Here is a 25402-nt window from a genome sequence, read left to right on the forward strand (position 1 = left end):
TCCCCCCTCTCTAACTCCTCTCTCTCCTCCCCTCCTCTCTCTATCCCCTCTGCTCTCTCCCCCCTCTCTCCACTACCCTCTCTCTTCTCCCATACCCCCTCTCCCCCTACCCTCTCTCGTCTCCCCCTTCTCTTTGCTCCCCTACCCTCTCTCTCTCCCCCCTCTCTCCACTACCCTCTCTCTCTCCCCCCTCTCTCCACTACCCTCTCTCTCTCCCCCCTCTCTCCACTACCCTCTCTCTCTCCCCCCCTCTCTCCACTACCCTCTCTCTCCCCTCTCTCCACTACCCTCTCTCTCCCCCCTCTCTCTCTCCCCCCTCTCTCCACTACCCTCTCTCTCCACTACCCTCTCTCTCCACTACCCCCTCTCTCTCCACTACCCCCTCTCTCTCCACTACCCCCCCCAGTAAGCAGAGACACAACAAGCTGTGGCGTTCCCACTCGGACAGTGACCTATCGGAGCACCACGAGCCGCTGTGTAAGACCGTCCAACACCCCCACACCCTGGGCCGCTCCCACCCTCGTAACCAGGGTAACAGCCCCGCCGCCCCCTCCCTGCAGGAGCTGCTGCAGCCGCTGGGATCCCCCTCCAACACAGGCCAGGTGGTGCGGTCCATCTCCGAGTGTGGGACCCCTTCTAGTGCAGGGAAGGTGGTACAGTCCAGTAGCCAGCCCAATACTACTGATACCCAGGAGAATAATCTGGACACTAACCAGGAGACTAGGACTGAAGCTCTGTTGACCTCCACAACCGGGGACCGGTCGTTAGGTACCGGGGACCGGTTGTTAGGTACCGGGGACCAGAATCCTTCAACAACAGCAGCAGCTATTACTGGTTCCCAGGCCCAGGGGGAGTCTGTGTGTTCCCAGTCACCCCCTCTTTCCAACGGCCTGTGTGATTATGAAGAGGACCCCTCAACCCCTCTCCCTCAGCCGCGGGCGGCCACCGTGGTGCCTGACATTTCCACGGTAACCGTGGCGGCGACCGTGCCGGTCGGGCGCCCTCATTCGCCCCCTATCCACCACCACCTTGTCTCCCCCGCCACCCTTCCAACCCCCTCCGATGAAGACGAGACTCCGAAAGCCAAGGAGCCGTCCACCACCTTGCCTAAGGAAAAATACTGCCAGCTGCAGGTGACACCATCAGTGCCTGAGTCATCGTCGATGACCCCGGAAACAAGCACACAAACAGCAGGACCACAAGAGCCGTCCACACCAGTGCCTGACAAGAAACTAGACTGTGACCAGCGGTTACCTGGGGCATCATTGGGCAGTTCAGCATCACAACAACCCTCCAGTATTGAGGTACTCATCGTTAGTCAGCCCAGTGCCCCCCCTCAGGACCCTGCTCTCGAGGCGGAGGGGTCCTCGGCTCTCAGCACAGACCACATCAACTTCTTCAGCGCCAGAGAGAAGTTCCAGGGCCTGACTCAGGATGGGAGGACCCGTTGCCTTTCTGATCAGGCACTGCAGCAGACACCTCAGCCCATACCCAGGGATCCAGGACAGGAGCAGCAGCAGGAGGACCCCTCTGCTGTGGCGACTGGGGAGGGAGAGGAGGAGGTCGAGGAGAGGAAGAGGGTGAGACTATTTGAATGATTTTGATCAAATCCTGTGATGAGTCTTTGCACTGTAATAAAGGCAATTAGTGATTTAATTAGGGTTTGACTATCTAGTTGCAATACAACTGTTCCACACAGAAGCATGTTCATACAGAAATACACTCACCGGACAGTTTATTACCCTGTTCACAAAAATGCATTGCTCCTACAGACAGTGAGTCACGTAGCTGTGGCTTGCTATTTAAAGCAGGCAGACAGGCATCGAGGCATTCAGTTACTGTTTGATTGAACGTTAGAATGGGCAAAACGACTGATCTAAGCAACTTTGAGCGTGGTATGATTGTCGGTGCCAGTATCTCAGAAACGGCCGCCCACCTGGGCTTTTCACGCCCGACAGTGTCTTGGGTTTACCGAGAACGGTACGATAAACAAAAAATATCAAGTCAGTGGCAGAGAGGTCAAAGGAGAATGGCAAGAATCGTGCAAGCTAACAGGCGGGCCCCAAACGGGCAAATAACAGTGGTGTGCAGAATGGCATCTCGGAATGCACAACTCGTTGCTCTTTGTCACAGATGGGTTCCACTCCTATCAGCTAAAAACTGGATGTCAGATAGCCTAGCGGGTTAAGAGCATTGGGCCAGTAACCGAAAGGTTGCTGGTACGAATCCCGAGCCGACTAGGTGAAAAATCTGTCTGTGCCCTTGAGCAAGACACCCTTAATGCTCCTGTAAGTCACTCTGGATAACATCACCTGCTAAATCAGAGGTTCCCAAACTTTTTCACTCGTGGCCCCCCTTCCAGCATTGGGGAACATCCCGCACCCCCAGCTAGCGCCCACGTCTATTTCTATGGGCACAAGCACCGTTCATGACACCACAAACTGTTTACACTGCTCTTGTTGGAAATAATTTTGCAGGTTTAAAGCTTATTTCCTGCAGTTCTTTACATTTTGTCATGGGGTGGAAAGAACATTTTGCAGTTTTTAAAGCAAATTTTCTTGCAATTCTACACATTTTGCCATGTATAATGTGTATTCATGTGATATTTAGTGACAAAAAAATTACAACAAAATCTATGGGCTAAAAAAAACAAAAGAAATGCTCGCTAAGATGGGCCAGTCCGATCTGCAGCAACTGCGTGATGCCATCAGCATGGAACAACATACCTGTTGAACGTTTCTGACTTGTAGAATCCATGCCCTGAAGATATGAGGACCTAATACATTCAGCTGTGTGTTTGTGTTCTCCAACATCACCACCCAGTGGTGTTAGTGGGGATCTTAAGAAAATGTATTTAGGTTACCAACTTCTATATTGTTATTTATTGTACTGATTGCTGTTCTTTCTCTCAGGAGAGCATTGTCTCTGTTCACCTCATAGTCACTGAACTGGAGTCCATGACGCACACTGTGGCCCCTCCCCCTGGCCCTCCCAGCCAACCAGAGCCTACTGCTTCCCAGGACCACGAAGTGGGTCAGTCAAACCAGGAAGTAGAGGGCAAAGATGCAGAGTCACAGCAGGAAGTGGAGGTTGTCAAAGAGGAAGTGAAGGATGAAACAGAAGAGATGGAAGCAGTCTCCCACTCTCCTCCCGCCCCTCACTCTGCTGATTGGGCGATGGGCTCTGTGCGCCGCGTCACCCAACAGCTGGAGCAGCGAATGAGGCAGGACTCCCCTTCCCCACCTCCACCTTCCCTCCCCCCCACCCACCCCCATCGTCGCTCCCCTCTCTTCCCTCACTCAAGAGAACACTCCCCTCCTGCCTCTCACCCCTTCCCAGAGGCAAACTCCAACCCCCAGAATGCACCACTCTGCCTGCAGGGGTCAGAGGTCAGCACTGTGCAGGAAAAGGATGGGGGCTGTAGTCCTATGGAGGAAGATGGAGGACAGGAGGCTTGGAGAGAAGGTTTACATGAAGACAGTGTCCAAATGCACAAACACAACCTTAGTGATGGCAGCCTTGCATCTACCCTCCACCCTACCCTCATCACCCCTCTCTATCCTACCCTAAACTCCGTCATCGACCCCCTCTCTTCCGTGGATTTCCTGTGTCTGGAGGGGGTGACAGAGTTTGAGTCGGGCACAGACTGGGACAGTCTCCCGGGTCGAGGACTCCCCGGTGACGACATCATGAGGGAGACATGGGAAACTCTGCGGGAGCTGGGGGCGTTCCTTCGCCAGGTGAGCGGGGGCGGAGCCAAGGTACCCAGGTGTGTGGGCCAGGTGTGGGGGGAAGGTACGCAGGCGAGGCAGAAGAGGGTCAGGGGTGGCGACAGGCAGAGAGCCAGGGAGGTGGAGGCACGGATTCGCCAGGCTGGGCTTACACCGCCCTCCCTGATGAAGCGCTCTGCCTCATTGGCTAAGCTGGGCTGCTTAGAGCTGTCGGCCAATGACCTGAGCAATTGGGATATTAGCCCCACCTCTCTGGCGACACCCGCTGTGGAACCCCTCCTTCCTTCCACAGCAGCTGACGAGTCCTCCAGGAAACTGAGGGTGCTGTTCCACAATGCCCTGTGTCCTTCTGTCTCGACCAGCAGGCAAGAGTCCCTCACCAACAGAGCGGAGAGGCCTTGTGAGAGTGGACACACCCCCTCAGAACACTTGCATTCTCCTACATCCAATCAAGGCTGGCAGAAGGGGAAACGTCCTGACTCTGGCCACGCCCCCTCGCTGACGCCTGACCTGATCTCCGTGGCAACACGACAGCAGTACGGAAGGACACACCCCCTACGTAGGCTGAAGAAACGGACTGTCAGCACCCTCTACCACACTATGTGACCCTCACTGTGTGTGTGTGTGTGAGAGAGCGTGAGAGACCGAGTGATGAAAACTGGTTAATTTCTTTCTGGAACTATTTGAAAGCTGGTCAAACGCCAGCCACTTCCCTTAGCCCCTACCACCTTCCCTTACCACCTTCCCTGGCAGATGATAGTCAGGTGTGTGTACAATATGCCGGCCTCCTCTAGGATCATTGGAAGGCTAGATGGATTATAGGTAACACAAAGCTGATCTCTTCAGGGCGTGAGGGCATCATGTATGTAGTGACTTCTAGGATGTGTAATGTTTCTTGTTGCATACTGTATGTAGTGTGTATTTGAGTTATCATTTTAGGATGTCCTTTGTTTTCTATTGATTGGAGTCTGAACTGTTTGTGTGAGGCAGAATATCTCTCTGTGTGTGTGTGTGTGTTTTAAAATAATGTTTGACTTTTGTGTACATAATAGGAAGTGTGTCTGTGTGTGGGACTGAAAAGTGCAGTTTCTCCCTTCCCTTTCTATCAGAAATAACAATGATATGGGGAGGTTTCTCAAATATGCACTTTAGTGTTTTTTGATTAATGTATGGTTCCTACTCTTGGAGCATGCTTAATGTGAGTTGAATAGTTGTGAGTATTTTACAGTGCAGAAATGTCATTTCCTTTTAAATCTGTAAATATTCTCATTTTTTTTTATGTGCTTAAACTGTGACCAATAAATAATGACAACTTAACTCCGACTGTTTCTCAAAAGGACCACAAAATAGTTCTTTACGTATGACATATAGACTGACGACAGAACGGTGTTCAATGGAAATGGTTCTGTACAGAACGACCAGTTGAGAACCGTTGTGATTACGGTGAGCTGCATGAGTTTTGGCATTTCAGATGTTCACACCCATATTAATCAGGCCACACCTCACCATCCAAACCTGCACTTTCATCACGTGTCATTCAGTACAAACCGCACGGCATGGCAAATGTTGAAGCGAACTGAACGCTCCCCAGTTCTTCCTCTGTTCTTTACTTCTCAAAGCTCGTTGGAGGAGGAAGTCGACCTTGGATCCTCTCCTCCAATGAGCTTTGAGAGGAATTGAGAACTTAACTACTGTAGTAATATCTTCAGACACAACCTTTTTGTTTTCAAAAGAGAGAAATGGTAATGGCATCTTTTTGTAGGCACTAACGTTGGTTCGTTGGAGAAAATGAATGGCTATTTTGGATAAATGCCGAAAATAAGTTCTGTGATAAACACAGGCTTAGGAGACCTAATACGTTCTGTTTGATAATCATCAGCTAATTTCACTTGAAGAATTAGTAAATAAAAAAACAAAGGCTTCATTAAGGTCATGTTCACTGCTATTATCTCAGGACAAAATAATAAGCCTGAGTTAAAACTCAGACCAAATGTTCTACATTTATTCCAAAACCCCATTCATTTATCCTATAGGGATGGCTGAACAAAAATATAAATGCAACATTTTACTGAGTTACAGTTCATATAAGTCAATTGAAATATTCATTAGGCCCTAATCCATAGATTTCACATGACTGGGCAGGGGTGCAGCCATAGGCCCACCCACTCAGAATTAGTTTTTCCCCACATAAGGAGTTTATAACAGAGGGAAATAATCCTCAGCACCCCCCCTTCAGATGATCCTGCAGGTGAAGAAGCCGGATGTGGAGGTCCTGGGCTGGCGTGGTCTGCGGGTATGAGGCCGGTTGGACGTACAGCCAACTTCTCTAAAACGATGTTGGAGGTGCCTTATGGTACAGAAATGAACATCAAATTCTCTGGCAACAGCTCTGGTGGACATTCCTGCAGTCAATTGCACACACCCTCAAAACATCTGTGGCATTGTGTTGTATGATAAAATAACACATTTTAGAGTAGCCTTTTATTGTCCCCAGCACAAGGTGCACCTGTGTAATGATCATTCTGTTTAATCAGCTTCTTGATATGCCACACCTGTCAGGTGGATGGATTATCTTGGGAAAGGAGAAACACTCACTAACAGGGAGGTAAACGTGTGTGCACAACATTTTAAAGAAATAAGCTTTTTGTGCTTATGGAACATTTCTGGGATCTTTTTTTTCAGCTCATGAAACATGGGACCAACACTTTACATGTGTTTATATTTTTGTTCAGTATAATTTCCAGGTTTTAGGACTACAATCTGGTGAGCTCTATGCAAGCCCGATCAATGATTACACTTTTAATCGTTACCATCTTTTCCACAGTGAGTCACTAGCTAAGTTTCCATCCAATTAGAGCAGTGGTGTTTCCACCAGACAGGCGCTTGACGTACTCTTTCACACCGAATAAAAATGTAACGTTTCCATCACATTTCAACTACCGGTTTATCACAACTGTTCCGTTAAATAGCAAATGTGCTTTGGTCATGGCAGTGGTGTAAAGTACTACTTTGGTTGTTTTTTGTAGGAACCTGTACTTTATATTTTGGAAAACTTTTACTTCACTGAATAACTTTTTACTCCATACATTTTCCCTGACACCCAAAAGTACTCATAACATTTTGAATGACATCCTCATCGGCAGACTCAACAGCCTTGGTTTCTCAAATGATTGCCTCGACTGGTTCGCCAACTACTTCTCCGAAAGAGTTCAGTGTGTCAAATCTGAGGGCCTGTTGTCCGGGCCTCTGGCAGTCTATGGGGGTGCCACAGGGTTAAATTCTTGGGCTGACTCTTCTCTGTATATATATCAATGATGTCGCTCTTGCTGCTGGTGAGTCTCTGATCCACCTCTACGCAGACGACACCATTCTATATACTTCTGGCCCATCTTTGGACACTGTTAAGTTTTTAGTGACAGGGGGCAGTATTCGGAAATTCAGATGAATGACGTGCCCAAATTAAACTGCCTGCTACTCGGGCCCAGAAGGAAGGATATGCATATTATTAGTAGATTTGGATAGAAAACACTGAAGTTTCTAAAACTGTTTGAATTATGTCTGTGAGTATAACAGAACTCATATGGCAGGCAAAAACCTGAGAAAAATCCAACCAGGAAGTGTGGAAATCTGAGGTTTGTAGTTTTTCAAGTGATTCCCTATCCAGTATACAGTGACTTAGGGTTCATTTTGCACTTCCTAAGGCTTCCACTAGATGTCAACAGTCTTTAGAACGTTGTTTCATGCTTCTATTGTGAATAGGGAGAGAATAAGAGCTCCTGGAAGTAGATGAGTGAGAAAATAACATGAGCTCAGTGGCCCGCACTCCCGTGAGAGTTAGCTGTGTTCCTTTTCTTTTTTGAAGACAGGTATTGTCCGGTTGGAATATTACTGAAGATTTATGATAAAAACATCCTAAAGATTGATTCTATACATCGTCTCTAATATAACTTTGGACTTTTCGTCTGAACTTAACTGAGCGAGCACAGTGCATTTGGAGTACTCTACCGAACGCACAAACAAAAAGGAGGTATTTGGACATATATGGACTTTATCGAAACAAATGACCATTTATTGGGGAACTGGGATTCCTGGGAGTGCATTCCGACGAAGATCATCAAAGGTAAGTGAATATTTATAACGTTATTTCTGAGTTTTGTTGACTCCACAAAATGGCGGGTTTGGTTTCGTCTCTGAGCGCTGTACTCAGATTATTGCAAAGTGTGCTTTCGCTGTAAAGTTTTTTTGAAATCTGACAGTGGTTGCATTAAGGAGAAGTGTATCTATAATTCTTTGAATAACAGTTTAATATTTTATCAACGTTGATGAGTATTTCTGTAAATTGATGTGCTCATTCACCAGAAGTTTTGGGAGGCAAAACATTTCTGAACATTACACGTCAATGTAAAATGGGGTTTTTGGATATAAATATGAACTTTATCGAGCAAAACATACATGTATTGTATAACATGAAGTCCTATGAGTGCCATCTGATGAAGATCATCAAAGGTTAGTGATTAATTTTAGCTGTATTTCTGGTTTTTGTGATGCCTCTCCTTGCTTGGAAAATGGCTGTGTGGTTTTTCTTGTCTCGGCGCTGTCTTAACATAATCTAATGCTATGCTTTTGCCGTAAAGCCTTTTTGAAAATCGGACAATTTGGTTGGATTAACGAGAAGTTCATCTTTAAAATGGAGTAAAATAGTTGTATGTTTGAGAAATTTGATTCATGAGATTTTTGTTGTTTTGAATTTGGCGCCCTGCTATTTCACTGGCTGTTGAATAGTGTGTCCCGCGGGTGGGACGCTAGCGTCCCACATTTCCCAGAGAGGTTAACAACCCTCCAGACGAGCTTCAATGCCATACAACTCTCCTTCCGTGGCCTACAACTGCTCTTAAATACAAGTAAAACGAAATGCATGCTCTTCAACCGATCGCTGCCTGCACCTGCCCGCCCGTCCAGCATCACTACTCTGGACAGTTCTGACTTAGAATATGTGGACAACTACAAATTCCTTGGTGTCTGGTTAGACTGTAAACTCTCCTTCCAGACTCATAAAACATCTCCAATCCAAAGTTAAATCTAGAATTGGCTTCCTATTTCGCAACAAAGCATCCTTCACTCATGCTGCCAAACATACCCTCGTAAAACTGACCATCTTACCGATCCTCGACTTTGGCGATGTCATTTACAAAATAGCCTCCAACACCCTACTCAACAAATTGGATGCAGTCTATCACAGTGCCATCCGTTTTGTCACCAAAGCCCCATATACTACCCACCACTGCGACCTGTACGCTCTCGTTGGCTGGCCCTCACTTCATACTCGTCGCCAAAACCACTGGCTCCAGGTCATCTACAAGACCCTGCTAGGTAAAGTCCCGCCTTATCTCTGCTCACTGGTCACCATAGCAGCACCCACCCGTAGCACGCGCTCCAGCAGGTATATCTCTCTGGTCACCCCCAAAGCCAATTCCTCCTTCACCCGCCTCTCCTTCCTGTTCTCTGCTGCCAATGACTGGAACGAACTACAAAAATCTCTGAAACTGGAAACACTTATCTCCCTCACTAGCTTTAAGCACCAGCTGTCAGAGCAGCTCACAGATCACTGCATCTGTACATACAGTGAGGGGAAAAAAATATTTGATCCCCTGCTGATTTTGTACATTTGCCCACTGACAAAGAAAGGATCAGTCTATAATTTTAATGGTAGGTTTATTTGAACAGTGAAACAGAATAACAAAAATATCCAGAAAAACGCATGTCAAAAATGTTATAAATTGATTTACCTTTTAATGAGGGAAATAAGTATTTGACCCCCTCTCAATCAGAAAGATTTCTGGCTCCCAGGTGTCTTTTATATAGGTAACGAGCTGGGATTAGGAGCACACTCTTAAAGGGAGTGCTCCTAATCTCAGCTTGTTACCTGTATAAAAGACACCTGTCCACAGAAGCAATCAATCAGATTCCAAACTCTCCACCATGGCCAAGACCAAAGAGCTCTCCAAGGATGTCAGGGACAAGATTGTAGACCTACACAAGGCTGGAATGGGCTACAAGACCATCGCCAAGCAGCTTGGTGAGAAGGTGACAACAGTTGGTGCGATTATTCGCAAATGGAAGAAACACAAAAGAACTGTCAATCTTCCTCGGCCTGGGGCTCCATGCAAGATCTCACCTCGTGGAGTTGCAATGATCATGAGAACGGTGAGGAATCAGCCCAGAACTACACGGGAGGATGATCTCAAGGCAGCTGGGACCATAGTCACCAAGACAACAATTGGTAACACACTACGCCGTGAAGGACTGAAATCCTGCAGCGCCCACAAGGTCCCGCTGCTCAAGAATACATATACATGCCCGTCTGAAGTTTGCCAATGAACATCTGAATGACTCAGAGGACAACTGGTGAAAGTGTTGTTGTCAGATGAGACCAAAATGGAGCTCTTTGGCATCAACTCAACTCGCTGTGTTTGGAGGAGGAGGAGGAATGCTGCCTATGACCCCAAGAACCCCATCTCCACCGTCAAACATGGAGGTGGAAACATTATGCTTTGGGGGTGTTTTTCTGCTAAGGGGACAGGACAACTTCACCGCATCATTTGACGGGGCCATGTACTGTGGAGGGAGCTGAAGGTTCGAGTTGCCAAACGTCAGCCTCGAAACCTTAATGACTTGGAGAAGATCTGCAAAGAGGAGTGGGACAAAATCCCTCCTGAGATGTGTGCAAACCTGGTGGCCAACTACAAGAAACGTCTGACCTCTGATTGCCAACAAGGGTTTTGCCACCAAGTACTAAGTCATGTTTTGCAGAGGGGTCAAATTCTTATTTCCCTCATTAAAATGCAAATCATTTTTGACATGCATTTTTCTGGATATGTTTGTTGTTATTCTGTCTCTCACTGTTCAAATAAACCTACTATTAAAATTATAGACTGATCATTTCTTTTTAAGTGGGCAAACGTACAAAATCAGCAGGGTATCAAATACACCACCCCCCCCCCACTGTAGCCCATCTATAAATAGCCCAAACCACTAACTCTTCCCCTACTGTAGTTATTTATTTATTTTGCCCCTTTGCAACCCAGTATTTTTACTTTGCACACTTATCTGTCAAATCTACCATTCCAGTGTTTTACTTGCTATATTGTATTTACTTCGCCACCATGGCCTATTTATTGCCTTTACCTCCCTTATCTCACCTCATTTGCTCACATTGTATATAGACTTATTTTTCTACTGTATGTTTGTTTTACTCCATGTGTAACTCTGTGTTGTTATATGTGTCGAACTGCTTTGCTTTATCTTGGCCAGGTCGCAATTGTAAATGAGAACTTGTTCTCAACTAGCCTTCCTGGTTAAATAAAGGACTTGTTCTCAACTAGCCTACCTGGTTAAATAAAGGACTTGTTCTCAACTAGCCTTCCTGGTTAAATAAAGGACTTGTTCTCAACTAGCCTTCCTGGTTAAATAAAGGTGAAATTAAAATAAATTAAAATATAAATAAAAAACATTTACAAAAGTATTCAGACCCTTTACTCAGTACTTTGTTAGTACTTGATTACAGCATCGAGTCTTCTTGGGTATGACGCTACAAGCCTGGCACACCTGTATTTGGGGAGTTTCTCCCATTCTTCTCTGCAGATCCTCAAGCTCTGTTCGGTTGAATGGGGAACGTTGCTGCACAGTTATTTTCAGGTCTCTCCAAAGATGTTAGATCGGGTTCAAGTCTGGGCTCTGGCTGGGCCACTCAAGATCATTCAGAGACGTGTCCCGAAGTCACTTCTGCGTTGTCTTGGTTATGTGCTTAGGGTTGTTGTCCTGTTGGAAAGTGAACCTTCACCCCAGTTTGAGGTCCTGAGCAGGTCTTACGTTCTCCCCTCGAGTGTAGCTCGTCTGAGGAGGAGACGTAAATGGCCTAAACACACCAGGTAATACAGATGAGAGGGGAGGAAATGTGGGGTGCAATGAGCAATAAATAAATCAGACCACAACCAGAACTAAATTTTAACCCTCAGGGGATATTTAGTGAAGTAGTTAAACAATATAAAACACCCATAAATAATCAGTAAGAAACAAAACAACCACAACAAGGGAAGGTAAGAGAAGGGAATGTTTGGGATCGGGGTCCAAGTAATGAAAATAAACAAAAGGTCCCTCCTCTTCTACACACCTATTCCTTCCTAACACATTCTAAACCCTAACCCACTGTCCTACCTGGTTCCAAGAAAATACAAGGGTGACACCCGCCCGGCTAACCTAGTGTATAAAACAATGGGTTATCTACGTGAGAATGTACACCCATGGGCAGATCTACCTTTTCCCTTCTCCAGGACCTAGGTAGGGTGGAGCGCCTCAGGAGGACAGGCTGAAACACAAACAAAGAAATTAACACCAATAGTCAAACAAAAAAACAAGTGTCCTCTCTCTCTCTCTCCCCTCCTCTTCTCACACAGCAAACAGATATCCTCTCTGTAATCAGCTACAGCCACGCCCACCATCGTTAGCCGCAACTTGGTACACCTGTAATGCTCAGGACAAACACACTAACAGGGGAAAATGGGGAACAAGAAAAACGTAACAGCAGGTCTCTCTGTAATTTGCCTCGATCCTGACTAGGATGATCAATGGAAACAGGATGCACCTGAGCTCAATTTTGAGTCTCTTTGCAAAAGGTCTGAATAGTTATGTAATTTAGGTATTTCTGTTTTCAATTTTTAAATTAAAAAACTGTTTTCGCTTTGTCATTATGGGGTATTGTGTGTCGATTGCTGAGGATTTTGTATTTATTGAATCCATTTTAGAATAAGGCTGTAAGGTAACAACGTGGGGAAAAAGTCAAGGGGTCAGAATGCTTTCTGAAGGCACTATGTGTATTAAAGTAGTCAGACTTAGTATCTGGTCCCATATTCCTAGCACATAATGATTACATCAAGTTGTGACTCTACAAACTTGTTGGATGCATTTGCTGTTTGTTTTGGTTGCGTTTCAGATTATTTTGTTCCCAATAGAAATTAATGGTAAATAATGTATTGTCATTTTTGAGTCGCTTTTATTGTAAATAAGAATATAATATGTTTCTAAACACTTCTACATTAATGTGGATGCTACCATGATTACAGATGTCCTGAATTAAATCAGGAATAATGATGAGTGAGAAAGTTAGACGCACAAAAATCATACCCCCAAGACATGGCCTCTTACCATTACAATAACAGAGGTTAGCATTTTGTGGGGGCTGTATGATATTTATGCCTAACTCATCATTCACAATTATCCATAATCATGGTAGCATCCATATTAATGTAGAAGTGCTTTGAAACATATTCTATTTACAATAAAAGTGACGATACATTATTTAGCTTTCATTTCTATTGGGCACAACATCTGAAACAACCAAAACAAACAGCAAATGCATCCAACACACTGTTCTCTGATGTTGTGAGAAATGTTGATGTCGATTGAAACTCTTCCCACAGTCCGCGCAATGGTAACGCTTTTCTCTAGTGTGTTTTACGCTGGTGGTTCTTTAGAGTAGAAGATGCGGTAAAACTCTTCCCACAGTCAGAGCAGCTATAGGATTTCTCCCCTGTATGTGTTCTCTGATGTTGTACCGTTGTACCGCCTGAAACTTTTCCCACAGTCAGAGCAGCTATAAGGTTTCTCCCCTGTATGTGTTCTCTGGTGGTATACCAAACTCCCCTTATGATTGAAGGGCTTTCCATAGTCAGAACAGCTATAAGGTTTCTCCCCTGTATGTGTTCTCTGGTGGTATACCAAACTCCCCTTATGATTGAAGGGCTTTCCACAGTCAGAACAGCTATGAGATTTCTCCCCTGTGTGTGTGTTCTCTGATGCTGTTTTAAGTTTGAATGTTGACTGAAACTCTTCCCACAGTCAGAGCAATGGTAAGACTTCTCTCCAGTGGCTGTGAACTGACTCCTTGTTGCCAAAGAGGTCTTGCCACATTCAGTGCCATACATTTCCTCCTCTTCTTCTCCTTTGATTTTAACAGTCAGCTCCAACGTCTGACTTTCATCCTCCATCTTGACTGACTCCATCTTTGGATCTGGCTTGCTTAGGTCACTATGGTTACAGTCAGGACCCAATTTCCCAGGCTGAGGACACTCCCACGTTTCCTCTTTTCTTCTTTCAGACCTCCAGAATAGTCTAGACAGAATATAAACAGTCAGATTGATTCCCTGCTCCCTCTCGTTCTGACTGACACCTTATTTGTTAGTGCTGAGCGATTAGCCAAAATGTTTTATTTTTTATTATTAAACAATTCATTGACCGACATTGGATCAATTAGTTTAATTCCATTTAGTTCTCTAGAGAGAAATCATACGACGCTGTAGAGTTGTAGTATTCAATAGGCAAATATTCAACCTAGTTCAGCTCAGAAAAGTGGTGATTAACTACTATGAAAAGAAACAAGGTGCTCGACTCCACCTTTATATAAACTTAGACCAGGTGCTGAATCTTCGCATATAATCCAAAAGGTCAAAAATAGGACAGAAAACGTTTGTGCATCAATAAAAATGTTTATTTAAGGTTATTCAGAGGGCTGTCCTATTTTTGTTCTTTGAATTAACTACAAAAGACCAGAATCCATTGCGCCTGTTCTTCCCAGCTCCACACAGACCGCATGAGAGAGGAATGTACATGACACAGAGATGAGAGATTGACAGTTCGCGATGTAGCTCTACCCAATTGATAGTGGTAGCAGACTTGAAAGTATGCCTTATCTACTTATTCTAGAACTACTAAAAATGATTTAGTCAGACAGCTCTGCAGCATAGGCAGCTGCTAGCTAGCCAACAAATAGTATGACTCAATGGGGAGCGCGACAGAGACAACGTTAGACGGGGGGAGAGCGACAGAGACAACGTTAGACGGGGAGAGCGCGACAGACAACGTTAGACGGGGGAGCGCGACAGAGACAACGTTTGACGGGGGAGAGCGACAGAGACAACGTTAGACGGGGGAAGAGCACGACAGAGACAACATTAGACGGGGGAAGAGCACGACAGAGACAACATTAGACGGGGGAAGAGCACGACAGAGACAACGTTAGACGGGGGAAGAGCACGACAGAGACAACGTTAGACGGGGAGAGCACGACAGAGACAACGTTAGACGGGGAGAGCACAACAGAGACAACGTTAGACGGGGAGAGCGCGACAGAGACAACGTTAGACGGGGGGAGAGCGACAGAGACAACGTTAGACGGGGGAGAGCGACAGAGACAACGTTAGACGGGGGGAGAGCGACAGAGACAACGTTAGACGGGGGGAGAGCGATAGAGACAACGTTAGACGGGGAGCGCGACAGAGACAACGTTAGACGGGGGGGAGCGACGTTAGACGGGGGGAGAGCGACAGAGACAACGTTAGACGGGGGGAGAGCGACAGAGACAACGTTAGACGGGGGAGAGCGACAGAGACAACGTTAGACGGGGGAGAGCGACAGAGACAACGTTAGACGGGGGGAGAGCGACAGAGACAACGTTAGACGGGGGGAGAGCGACAGAGACAACGTTAGACGGGGGGAGAGCGACAGAGACAACGTTAGACGGGGGGAGAGCGACAGAGACAACGTTAGACGGGGGGAGAGCGACAGAGACAACGTTAGACGGGGGGAGAGCGACAGAGACAACGTTAGACGGGGGGGAGCGACAGAGACAACGTTAGACGGGGGGAGCGACAGAGACAACGTTAGACGGGGGAGCGCGACAGAGGCAACGTTAGACGGGGGAGAGCGACAGAGACAACGTTAGACGGGGGAGAGCGACAGAGACAACGTTAGACGGGGGGAGAGCGACAGAGACAACGTTAGACGGGGAGAGCGACAGAGACAACGTTAGACGGGGGGAGAGCGACAGAGACAACGTTAGACGGGGGAGAGCGACAGAGACAACGTTAGATGAGAGACAGATCATGTTAGATGGTTGGCTGGCTGCTACTGCCTGAGCAGAGATGACTTAATGAAATAATAAAATAGTAATATACACAACTGAAATATTTGATTGATGTAAAGTAATGTGCTAAGCAGTAATGGGAAGTCACTACCATCATGGGGCTCTTATTAATAGTTGTATTATATGTTGTTAGAGACTATGGAATTTCAATTCAAAAGCTCTAAAATCATTTCAAGGTTACATTTCATTATGCAAAAAAAAAATCTTTTTTTAAACAAAACCTCAAAAAGCAACTCATCGCTCGGTACTATTATTGATCCCAACAGGCCTAATACTGAATCTGATATTAATACTCACTTAGATACATAAAATGATCCACATCTTCCTCTTTGATTTTGATATTCAGGTCCAGCGTCTGACTTTCATCCGCCATCTTCGGATCTGGCCTGCTTTGGTCACTATGGTAACAGTCAGGACCATGCAGCACTGTTGAAAAAAGAAATAAAAGGTTAACTTAACAAGTGCTGTGTTTGAGGGTTACCTACCAAAGTGCTGTGTTTGAGGGTTACCTACCAAAGTGCTGTGTTTGAGGGTTACCTACCAAAGTGCTGTGTTTGAGGGTTACCTACCAAAGTGCTGTGTTTGAGGGTTACCTACCAAAGTGCTGTGTTTGAGGGTTACCTACCAAAGTGCTGTGTTTGAGGGTTACCTACCAAAGTGCTGTGTTTGAGGGTTACCTACCAAAGTGCTGTGTTTGAGGGTTACCTACCAAAGTGCTGTGTTTGAGGGTTACCTACCAAAGTGCTGTGTTTGAGGGTTACCTACCAAAGTGCTGTGTTTGAGGGTTACCTACCAAAGTGCTGTGTTTGAGGGTTACCTACCAAAGTGCTGTGTTTGAGGGTTACCTACCAAAGCAGGGCTGAAACTTGGGATGAGCGTGTGAAATAATTTCACTAGTGGAATATTCTATTTTATTGCTCTGCACACCGGGAGAGACGGTGCAGCTCTGCTGCAGGAGGAAGCTGAGCCAATATGAGATAACAGGGGAGCGGACAGGAGGGAGAGAGAAATGCAGTAGCCAAGCCAGCTCATCAAAGACCAGTTAGATTAACTTATAGCAGCCACAATGTTATTTATCATCCAGACCGATGTTGTCAACGAGCACAGCTGGATGTTGGGACAATGTAACCACAGCAGTCTGGACGATCTTCATTCCAAGGACTGGCTGGAAAGAGGATCACCAGCTCATCTGCCCCAACTGAGATTGTGCTGAACAAGAGATGGCTAAAGGACATCACCAAAATCCAGAATTTTTGGTATGCACCAATTCATCATGTTGGGTAATTTATAATTTCAATATCTGAGGTATTACTTCATTACATAATCAATTTTACAATGAGTATGTAATGAGTTTATATATATACATACCTTTTTCAGGACCCTGTCTTTCAAAGATAATTCGTAAAAATCAAAATAACTTCACAGATCTTCATTGTAAAGGGTTTAAACACTGATTCCCATGCTTGTTCAATGAACCATAAACAATGAATGAACATGCACCTGTGGAACGGCTAGAGTCTTAATTGCCTACCGTTTGTAAGCTGTTAAGGTCACAGTTATGAAAACTTAGGACACTAAAGAGGCCATTCTACTGACTCTGAAAAACACCAAAAGAAAGATGCCCAGGGTCCCTGCTCATCTGTGTGAACGTGCCTTAGGCATGCTGCAAGGAGGCATGAGGACTGCAGATGTGGCCAGGGCAATAAATTGCAATGTCCGTACTGTGAGACGCCTAAGACAGCGCTACAGGGAGACAAGACGGACAGCTGATTGCCCTCGCAGTGGCAGACCACGTGTAACAACACCTGCACAGGACCTGCACAGGATCGGTACATCTGAACATCACACCTGCGAGACAGGTACAGGATGGCAACAACAACTGCCTGAGTAACACCAGGTATGCACAATCCCTCCGTCAGTGCTGACTGTCCGCAATAGGCTGAGAGAGGCTGGCCTGTTGTAAGGCAGGTCCTCACCAGACATCACCGTCGCCTATGGGCACAAACCCACCAGACTGGCAAAAACTGCTCTTCACTGATGAGTCGCGGTTTTGTCTCACCAGGGGTGGTGGTTGGATTTGCGTTTATCGTCGAAGGAATGAGCGTTACACTGAGGCCTGTACCCTGGAGCGGGATCGATTTGCAGGTGGAGGGTCCGTCATGGTCTGGGGCGATGTGTCACAGCATCATCAGACTGAGCTTGTTGTCATTGCAGGCAATCTCAACCCTGTGCGTTACAGGGAAGACATCCTCCTTCCTCATGTGGTACCCTTCCTGCAGGCTCATCCTGACATGACCCTCCAGCATGACAATGCCACCAGCCATACTGCTCGTTCTGTGCATGATTTCCTGCAAGACAGGAATGTCAGTGTTCTGCCATGGCCAGCGAAGAGCCCGGATCTCAATCCCATTGAGCACCTCTGGGACCTGTTGGATTGGAGGGTGAGGGCTAGGACCATTCCACCCAGAAATGTCCGGGAACTTGCAGGTGGAAGAGTGGGGTAACATCTCACAGCAAGAGCTGGCGAATCTGGTGCAGTCCATGAGGAGGAGATGCACTGCACTACTTAATGCAGCTGGTGGCCAAACCGGACACTGACTGTTACTTTTGATTTTGACCCCCCCCATTATTCAAGGACACATTATTCCATTCCTGTTAGTCACATGTCTGTGGAATTTGTTCATTTTATGTCTGTTGTTGAATCTCATGTTCAAACAAATATTTACACATTAAGTTTGCTGAAAATAAACTCAGTTGACAGTGAGAGGACGTTTCTTTTTTTGCTGAGTTTATACAGCTGAAGTTGGAAGTTTACATACACCTTAGCCAAATACATTGAAACTCAGTTTTTCACAATTCCTGATATTTAATCCAAGTAAAAATGCCACTTTATTTTAAGAACGTGAAATGTCAGAATAATAGTACAGAATTATTTATTTCGGCTTTTATTTCTTTCATCACATTCCCAGTGGGTCAGAAGTTTACATACACTCAATTAGTATTTGGTAGCATTTCCTTAGAATTGTTTAACTTGGGTCAAACATTTCAGGTAGCCTTCCATAAGCTTCCCACAATAAATTGGGTGAATTTTGGCCCATTCCTCCTGACAGAGCTGGTGTAACTGAGTCAGGTTTGTAGGCCTCCTTGCTCGCACACGTTTTTCAGTTCTGCCCACAAATGTTCTATAGGGTTGAGGTCAGGGCTTTGTGATGGCCACTCCAATACCTTGACTGTTGTCCTTAAGCCATTTGCCACAACTTGGAAGTATGCTTGGGGTCATTGTCCATTTGGAAGACCCACTTGCAACCAAGCTTTAACTTCCTGACTGATGTCTTCAGATGTTGCTTCAATATATCCACATAATTTTCCTCCCTCATGATGCCATCTATTTTGTGAAGTACACCAGTCCCTCCTGCAGCAAAGCACCCCCACAACATGATGCTGCCACCCCCGTGCTTCACGGTTGGGATGGTGTTCTTCGGCTTGCAAGCCTCCCCCTTTTTCCTGCAAACATAACAATGGTCATTATTGCCAAACAGTTCTATTTTTGTTTCACCAGACCAGAGGACATTTCTCCAAAAAGAACGATCTTTGTCCCTATGTGCAGTTGCAAACCGTAGTCTGGCTTTTTATTATGGCGGTTTTGGAGCAGTGGCTTCTTCCTTGCTGAGCGGCCTTTCAGGTTATGTCGATATAGAACTTGTTTTACTGTTGTCTGTTTCCTCCAGCATCTTCACAAAGTCCTTTGCTGTTGTTCTGGGATTGATTCACACTTTTCGCACCAAAGTACGTTAATCTCTTGGAGACAGAACGTGTCTATGACGGTTGCGTGGTCCCATGGTGTTTATACTTGCGAACTATTGTTTGTACAGATGAACGTGGTACCTTCAGGCGTTTGGAAATTGCTCCCAAGGATGAACCAGACTTGTGGAGGTCTACAATTTTTTTTCTAAGGTCTTGGCTGATTTCTTTTGATTTTCCCATGATGTCAAGCAAAGAGGCACTGAGTTTGAAGGTAGGCCTTGAAATACATCCACAGGTACACCTCCAATTGACTCAAATGATGTCAATTAGCCCATCAGAAGCTTCTAAAGCCATGACATCATGTTCTGGAATTTTCCAAGCGGTTTAAAGGCACAGTCAACTTAGTGTATGTAAACTTCTGACCCACTGGAATTGTGTAAACAACTGTTGGAAAAATTACTTGTGTCATGCACAAAGTAGATGTCTTTACCGACTTGACAAAACTATAGTTTGTTAACAAGAAATTTGAGGAGTGGTTGAAAAACGAGTTTTAATGACTCCAAAATAAGGGTATGTAAACTTCCGACTTCAACTGTATGATACCAGCTTATACGCACGGGGGTTAGCATTTCACTTCTAAAACGTTAAATGTTATGCAGTGAAAACACCCAAATATATCCAAATCAAACTTTAGTAACCACAATCTGGGTTTGTTCCAATGCCCCAATCATGATAGATTTGACGAATATCCACTTTGTTAGATCAGATTTGTTCAACGTGTGCCAATCCGGTGTCCTTTATCCCTCACGGCCTGTGTTCCATTGACCTTGTCATTGCATCTATTAGCTAGCTAACTAGACAGGTACATAATAAATGAAAATCAAATTGTAGCTAAATGTTTAAGTTATTATAATAACAACTGGCAAAAAAAGCATACTTCCATTTCTTTGTACATTTATTGCTTGGTCACATTCCACCAAAATGTTTCCAGTCCACCTGTCCCCAGTCCACCTGGTCGTGCAGCTGATCCAGTTTCTGCCTAGGGCTATGGAACCCTGACCTGTTCAATTGATTTATTTTTATTTAACCTATATTTAAGTACGTGTGTCCATGATTGAGTCTTTGACTGAAGAGATGAAGATAAAACTGTCCAGTTTGAGTGTTTTTTTGCCGCTCGTTCCAGTCGATATCTGCAGCAAACTGAAAAGAGGAGCAACCCATGGATGTGGGTGCTTTAAGAGAATGTGACTGGCAGAACGGGTGTTGTATGTGGAGGATGAGGGGTGCAGTAGATATCTCAGATAGGGGGGAGTGAGGCCTAAGAGGGTTTTATAAATAAGCATCAACCAGTAGGTCTTGCGACGGGTATACAGAGATGACCAGTTTACAGAGGAGTATAGAGTGCAGTGATGTGTCCTATAAGGAGCATTGGTGGCAAATCTGATGGCCGAATGATAAAGAACATCTAGCCACTCGAGAGCACCCTTACCTGCCGATCTATAAATTATGTCTCCGTAATCTAGCATGGGTAGGATGGTAGTCTGAATCAGGGTTCGTTTGGCAGCAGGGGTGAAAGAGGAGCGATTACGATAGATGAAACCAAGTCTAGATTTTACCTTAGACTGCAGATTTGATATGTGCTGAGAGAAAGACAGTGTACCATCTAGCCATACTCCCAAGTACTTGATTGATCAATTGGTTGAACATTTTAAAAACAGGCATATATATATATATGCATGTATGCATACATACTTACATACATACATACAATGTGTTTTAATCAAATCAACTACAGTTCATTTGGAAAGTATTCTATTTGTGTCTCCTCTTAGGCCTGTTTATATGGACAACGTTGGTTTTATTGATCTGATTGTCATATTAAAAAATATTCTGCTGATGTCTCCAGTCATACAAAGTGTAGTAGAATTGTATGAAATGTGTTTTCCCGTACAAACAAAGAACATATCTGATATGGCCTGTAGCCCAGGCCTCTACGCTATACGCCACTCAGCCATGCTTTGAACTGGCTTTTTTGCAAACAGTGATTCAGTTATATTATAAACCTAAATTATGACTGGCCAATCTACTCATCACATTCTGAATAGTAGGCTCTTACATAAGTCTGCAAATGTGATGATGCTTTATGGGTTGGTTACATTTCTCAAGTGTCCGGTATATCGCAATATGTTCCATACACACAACAGACCCGAATAGTAAGTTGATTTCCCACAGTTAAAATGGTACTCCATTCTCCTTTTCACCTCATTTAGCACCTGATTACTTAACGACATATCTCATTAAGTGGTCCAGGTAAGTCATGACATGGCACAAGTGTGGGGGGGGACTTTCCTCTTTTGTTCTCTATTGACATCACAACTTTCCATCAAACCAACTCCTTGAATGCCCAACTAGACAGTGTCAAAGGAAGGCCCCCAAAAATTGTCAAAGACTTCAGTCACCCAAGTCATAGACTGTTCTCTCTGCTACCAAACGGCAAGCGGTACCGGAGCGCCAAGTCTAGGTCCAAAAGGCTCCTTAACAGCTTCTACACCCAAGCCATTAGACTGCTGAACAATTCATCAAATTGCCATCCGGACTATTTACATTGACCCGCCCGCTTTACCCTTACCTACATGTACAAATGATCTCGACTAACCTGTACCCCCGCACATTGACTTAGTACCGGTACCCCCTGTATATAGCCTTGTTAGTTATTTTATTGTGTTACTTTTAATTTACCCTTCAGTGTGTGTACTTTACTGTATTTAGAAATTGGGATATTGCTTTTCAACAGGAAAAGTTATAAAAATAATACAAAAAAAAAAAAAATCACTGGAGGTACTGAAGTCTCACGATAAGAAGCTACTACGCTAATATTTCTGTATACTCTTCAAGAATTGTAATCTGTGGGTGTCACTGTGTAGGCTGATACCTGTGGATCTTGGGTCCATCAAATGGGGTAAGGTTGGAACTTTTGCCCACAATGCAATTATGAAGTCTAATACATCCACAATGAGATTTCAGAATTTATTTTGTGTCAAATTAACTAATTATTGTCTGTTGAATTAACAAAACAAACAAAAAACATTCCAACCATGTGGGTCTATCTAGTCCAATTGTGTGATGATTCCTCAATTTTTATCAGTTTGCATAAATGTAAACAGGGCAATTTTATTTTAAAGGCGAACAGCCGATTCCACTATTGTTGCTCACGCTGTTCACGACACACATGTGAATTTCAGTGGTTAAGTACATTTCTCCAGCCCCATACCCTAACTTTTTAGCTAAACAAAGGCGGGTATTGCGCTGTTATTTTCATTGATTCCGTCATTTTATCTTTAACTAGCAAACGTATTAGCATTTGCTAACTAGCCCAAGCATACTTACCAGAGATGAAATGAGCTCCACACAAGCTATAATCACCCCTTAGACCATCAGGACCCCAATCCACTCGTTTTATGGCTTGCAGCCACAACCGTCTTCTATTCTTTTGGAAGGGGTGAGATCCTCTTGGTATAGTGAAGAATCTCCATCCTTGACCACCTCGATTAGCACAATTCACCGCACAGCAGTTTCTCATTGTTGTTGCTAACTACAGTAGCTAGGAAGTACCTAAATATATGTTATAGTATGTGCTTTGTTCGGTCGAGCTAGAGGCTTTGTGATGAGACTCGTGATACCGGAGCGCCGATACTCCGATGAGGTTTTCAAAGCACTAGCTACTGACTCGACCACTGGTATAAATTCAAGAATTGGACACTGCGTCCAAGATGTCCGACCGTTGTTTTCAAGGTAATCAGATGAAGAGGCGAAGCGAGAGGATTTACTCCGCCCAAAATGTGTCCACGTGAGTTAAACCCTTTTTTGTATGGAGGTGTATGAGAGTTTGTCGATTTACGTGAGGCTTATTTGATTGACTAGAAGTGTCGTAATGTTTAGGCTATTACATACACCCAGTGTCCAGGCCGGTTTATTTTGTTCATCAACCTGTTCACGAAAATGGATCACTCCAACAGACGGCGAGTCTTCTTCTTCTATGGTATATTGGCGTTTGGTACGTTGCTAGAGGCAGGTTGATTTGTTGCTAAAAGTTGCTAAATGACGTTGCGATGTCATTGCGTGATAACGTAAAACTGCGTCATTACGTTGAATACACAATAACGTTACTCAAATTGACTGGCCATCTCATATGATTTGACATTTGTTCAGGTACAGACTCCCACTCTTTTCTGTACTTCTGGCTGTACAGTTTTGATTGAGACATGTTGATTGATGTTGTAAGTTCTGTTCAAGATCAATCAGCCAACAATTATTTGCAATTTGCTGAAATTGCTGCTGCCCTGCTGGTGACGTCACTCACAATGCACTTTTGCAGCTGGGCACGTGTGTTGTGGCTGAGTGTGTGACAGAGAAAATCGTTTTTGTGTCATTTAGAGGGGAAAATGCCAGCATTTTAGCGTTTGAGTCACTTTTCAAAAGTTGCTAAAAGTTCAAAATACATTTTTAAAAGTAACTACATTTGTTGCTAGGTGCTGTTTGACAAAGAAGCTGCCGGGGTAGTCTGAAAAGTTGCTAAATCTAGCAACAAAATTGCTAAATTGGCATCACTGTGTACACCCCGCTCTCTTCTGTGTGGGATGGAAACAGGAAAAACGGAACAAACTACCAAAAACTACCAAACTACCTACAAAAAATTAAGTCAACTAAATCAAACAAATGCTCTGTTAAAAGCAAAACAGATCTGATCCCTACACAGTACCAAAAACCTTTCTGCCTCAACCACAATAATGTCCAGTTTCTCTGACTTCTTTGAGACTTGAGTTTAGAACTGTGGCAATGAACACCACAAAATCCACCTTTTTAACACACATGGTTTCTTTTGACTGGCAACTAACATTTACTACAGGCATGTCATCCATCCAATACCATATCTTTACTAGCGTCACTTGTTTTCTCAACACTTTTAATCACCTCCACATAGGAGATTCGATTGACCGCTCTAAGTTTTTCCACCTCAATCTCCTTGACCCTTACAGGGCTCTTGGGATCATAATCCCCACCACAATCAGCATCCACTTCCGCCATCTCTCAGAGAGTGAGTCATGTGGCCATGGCTTGCTATATAAAGTAGGCATCGAAGCATTCAGTTACTGTTCGATTGAACATTAGAATGGGCAAAACGAGTGACCTAAGAGACTTTGAGCGTGGTATGATCGTCGATGCCAGGCGCGACGGATCCATTATTTCTAGGGTTTACAGAGAATGGCGTAACAAACAAAAAACAGGAGAATGGCAAGAATCGTGTAAGCTAACAGGCGGGCCACAAACAGTCAAATAATGGCACAGTGCAACAGTGGTGTGCAGAATGGCATCTCAGAACGCACAACTCATTAAGCCTTGTCACGGATGGGCTATTGCAGCAGACACCGAAAATAAGATTTGAGGTTAACACAGGCTTAAGATGTTTCATGAGATAATATCAGTCAATTAACATGACATTTATTCATTACAAAGCCTTTGTGATTTATGTGTTTGTTTTGATTACATAAATGCTTCAAAATTCACAAAAAGTGATGTTAGCTGATGAAGATTATCTCATAGAACAAAATGTATAAGATCTCCTAAGCCTGTTTTTACCAGCATTAATCCAAAAACCCTACAAAAAAACGAACATTAATTTCCCCATAGACTTTGGCCAACAAGCCATGGTGGTGTTAGTTCCTACAAAATATGCCATTACTATTGTTCCCTATATGCAGTGTTTACTGTGAATGCCTCTCCCCCATGTGACCTACTTGCTGTGTGAATGTACTGACATGAAGGTGTAACTATGAGATGCACACACACTACATGTTAATGTTTTTAAAGGTATTGTGGCGTACATCAAGTCAGCCACCAGGGGGAGACTCGTCGAGGCCTGGTGACAGACGGAGTATACATCACGAGGCGA

The 25402-nt window shown here is 44.6% G+C and overlaps 1 protein-coding gene and 1 long non-coding RNA gene across 3 annotated transcripts in view; one reads left to right on the forward strand and one right to left on the reverse strand.

The window, feature by feature from the left end:
• Window positions 1-5048, forward strand: part of LOC115204577 (protein phosphatase Slingshot homolog 1) — a gene marked incomplete in the record, with an annotated part of 41385 nt that extends 36337 nt beyond the window's left edge. The window contains 2 exon segments of the mRNA XM_029770239.1: window positions 407-1580; window positions 2913-5048. Of these exon segments, the coding sequence (XP_029626099.1) occupies window positions 407-1580; window positions 2913-4337 (2599 nt within the window).
• A 6998-nt stretch (window positions 5049-12046) lies between these two features.
• On the reverse strand, window positions 12047-23488 carry LOC115204582 (uncharacterized). 2 transcript variants are annotated; one of them, XR_003880399.1, is made up of 3 exons: window positions 22840-23488; window positions 16006-16134; window positions 12047-12096 (listed from the first exon to the last, which is right to left on the reverse strand). It is a non-coding gene; the product is annotated as an uncharacterized LOC115204582 (long non-coding RNA). The 2 variants fall into 2 exon arrangements; XR_003880398.1 differs by lacking the exon at window positions 12047-12096 and adding an exon at window positions 13735-13898 and having other exon boundaries at window positions 22840-23485.
• Window positions 23489-25402: the final 1914 nt, after the last annotated feature.

Source organism: Salmo trutta, chromosome 12 (assembly GCF_901001165.1).
Source record: "Salmo trutta chromosome 12, fSalTru1.1, whole genome shotgun sequence".
In the NCBI taxonomy this organism is placed as follows: Eukaryota; Metazoa; Chordata; class Actinopteri; order Salmoniformes; family Salmonidae; genus Salmo; species Salmo trutta.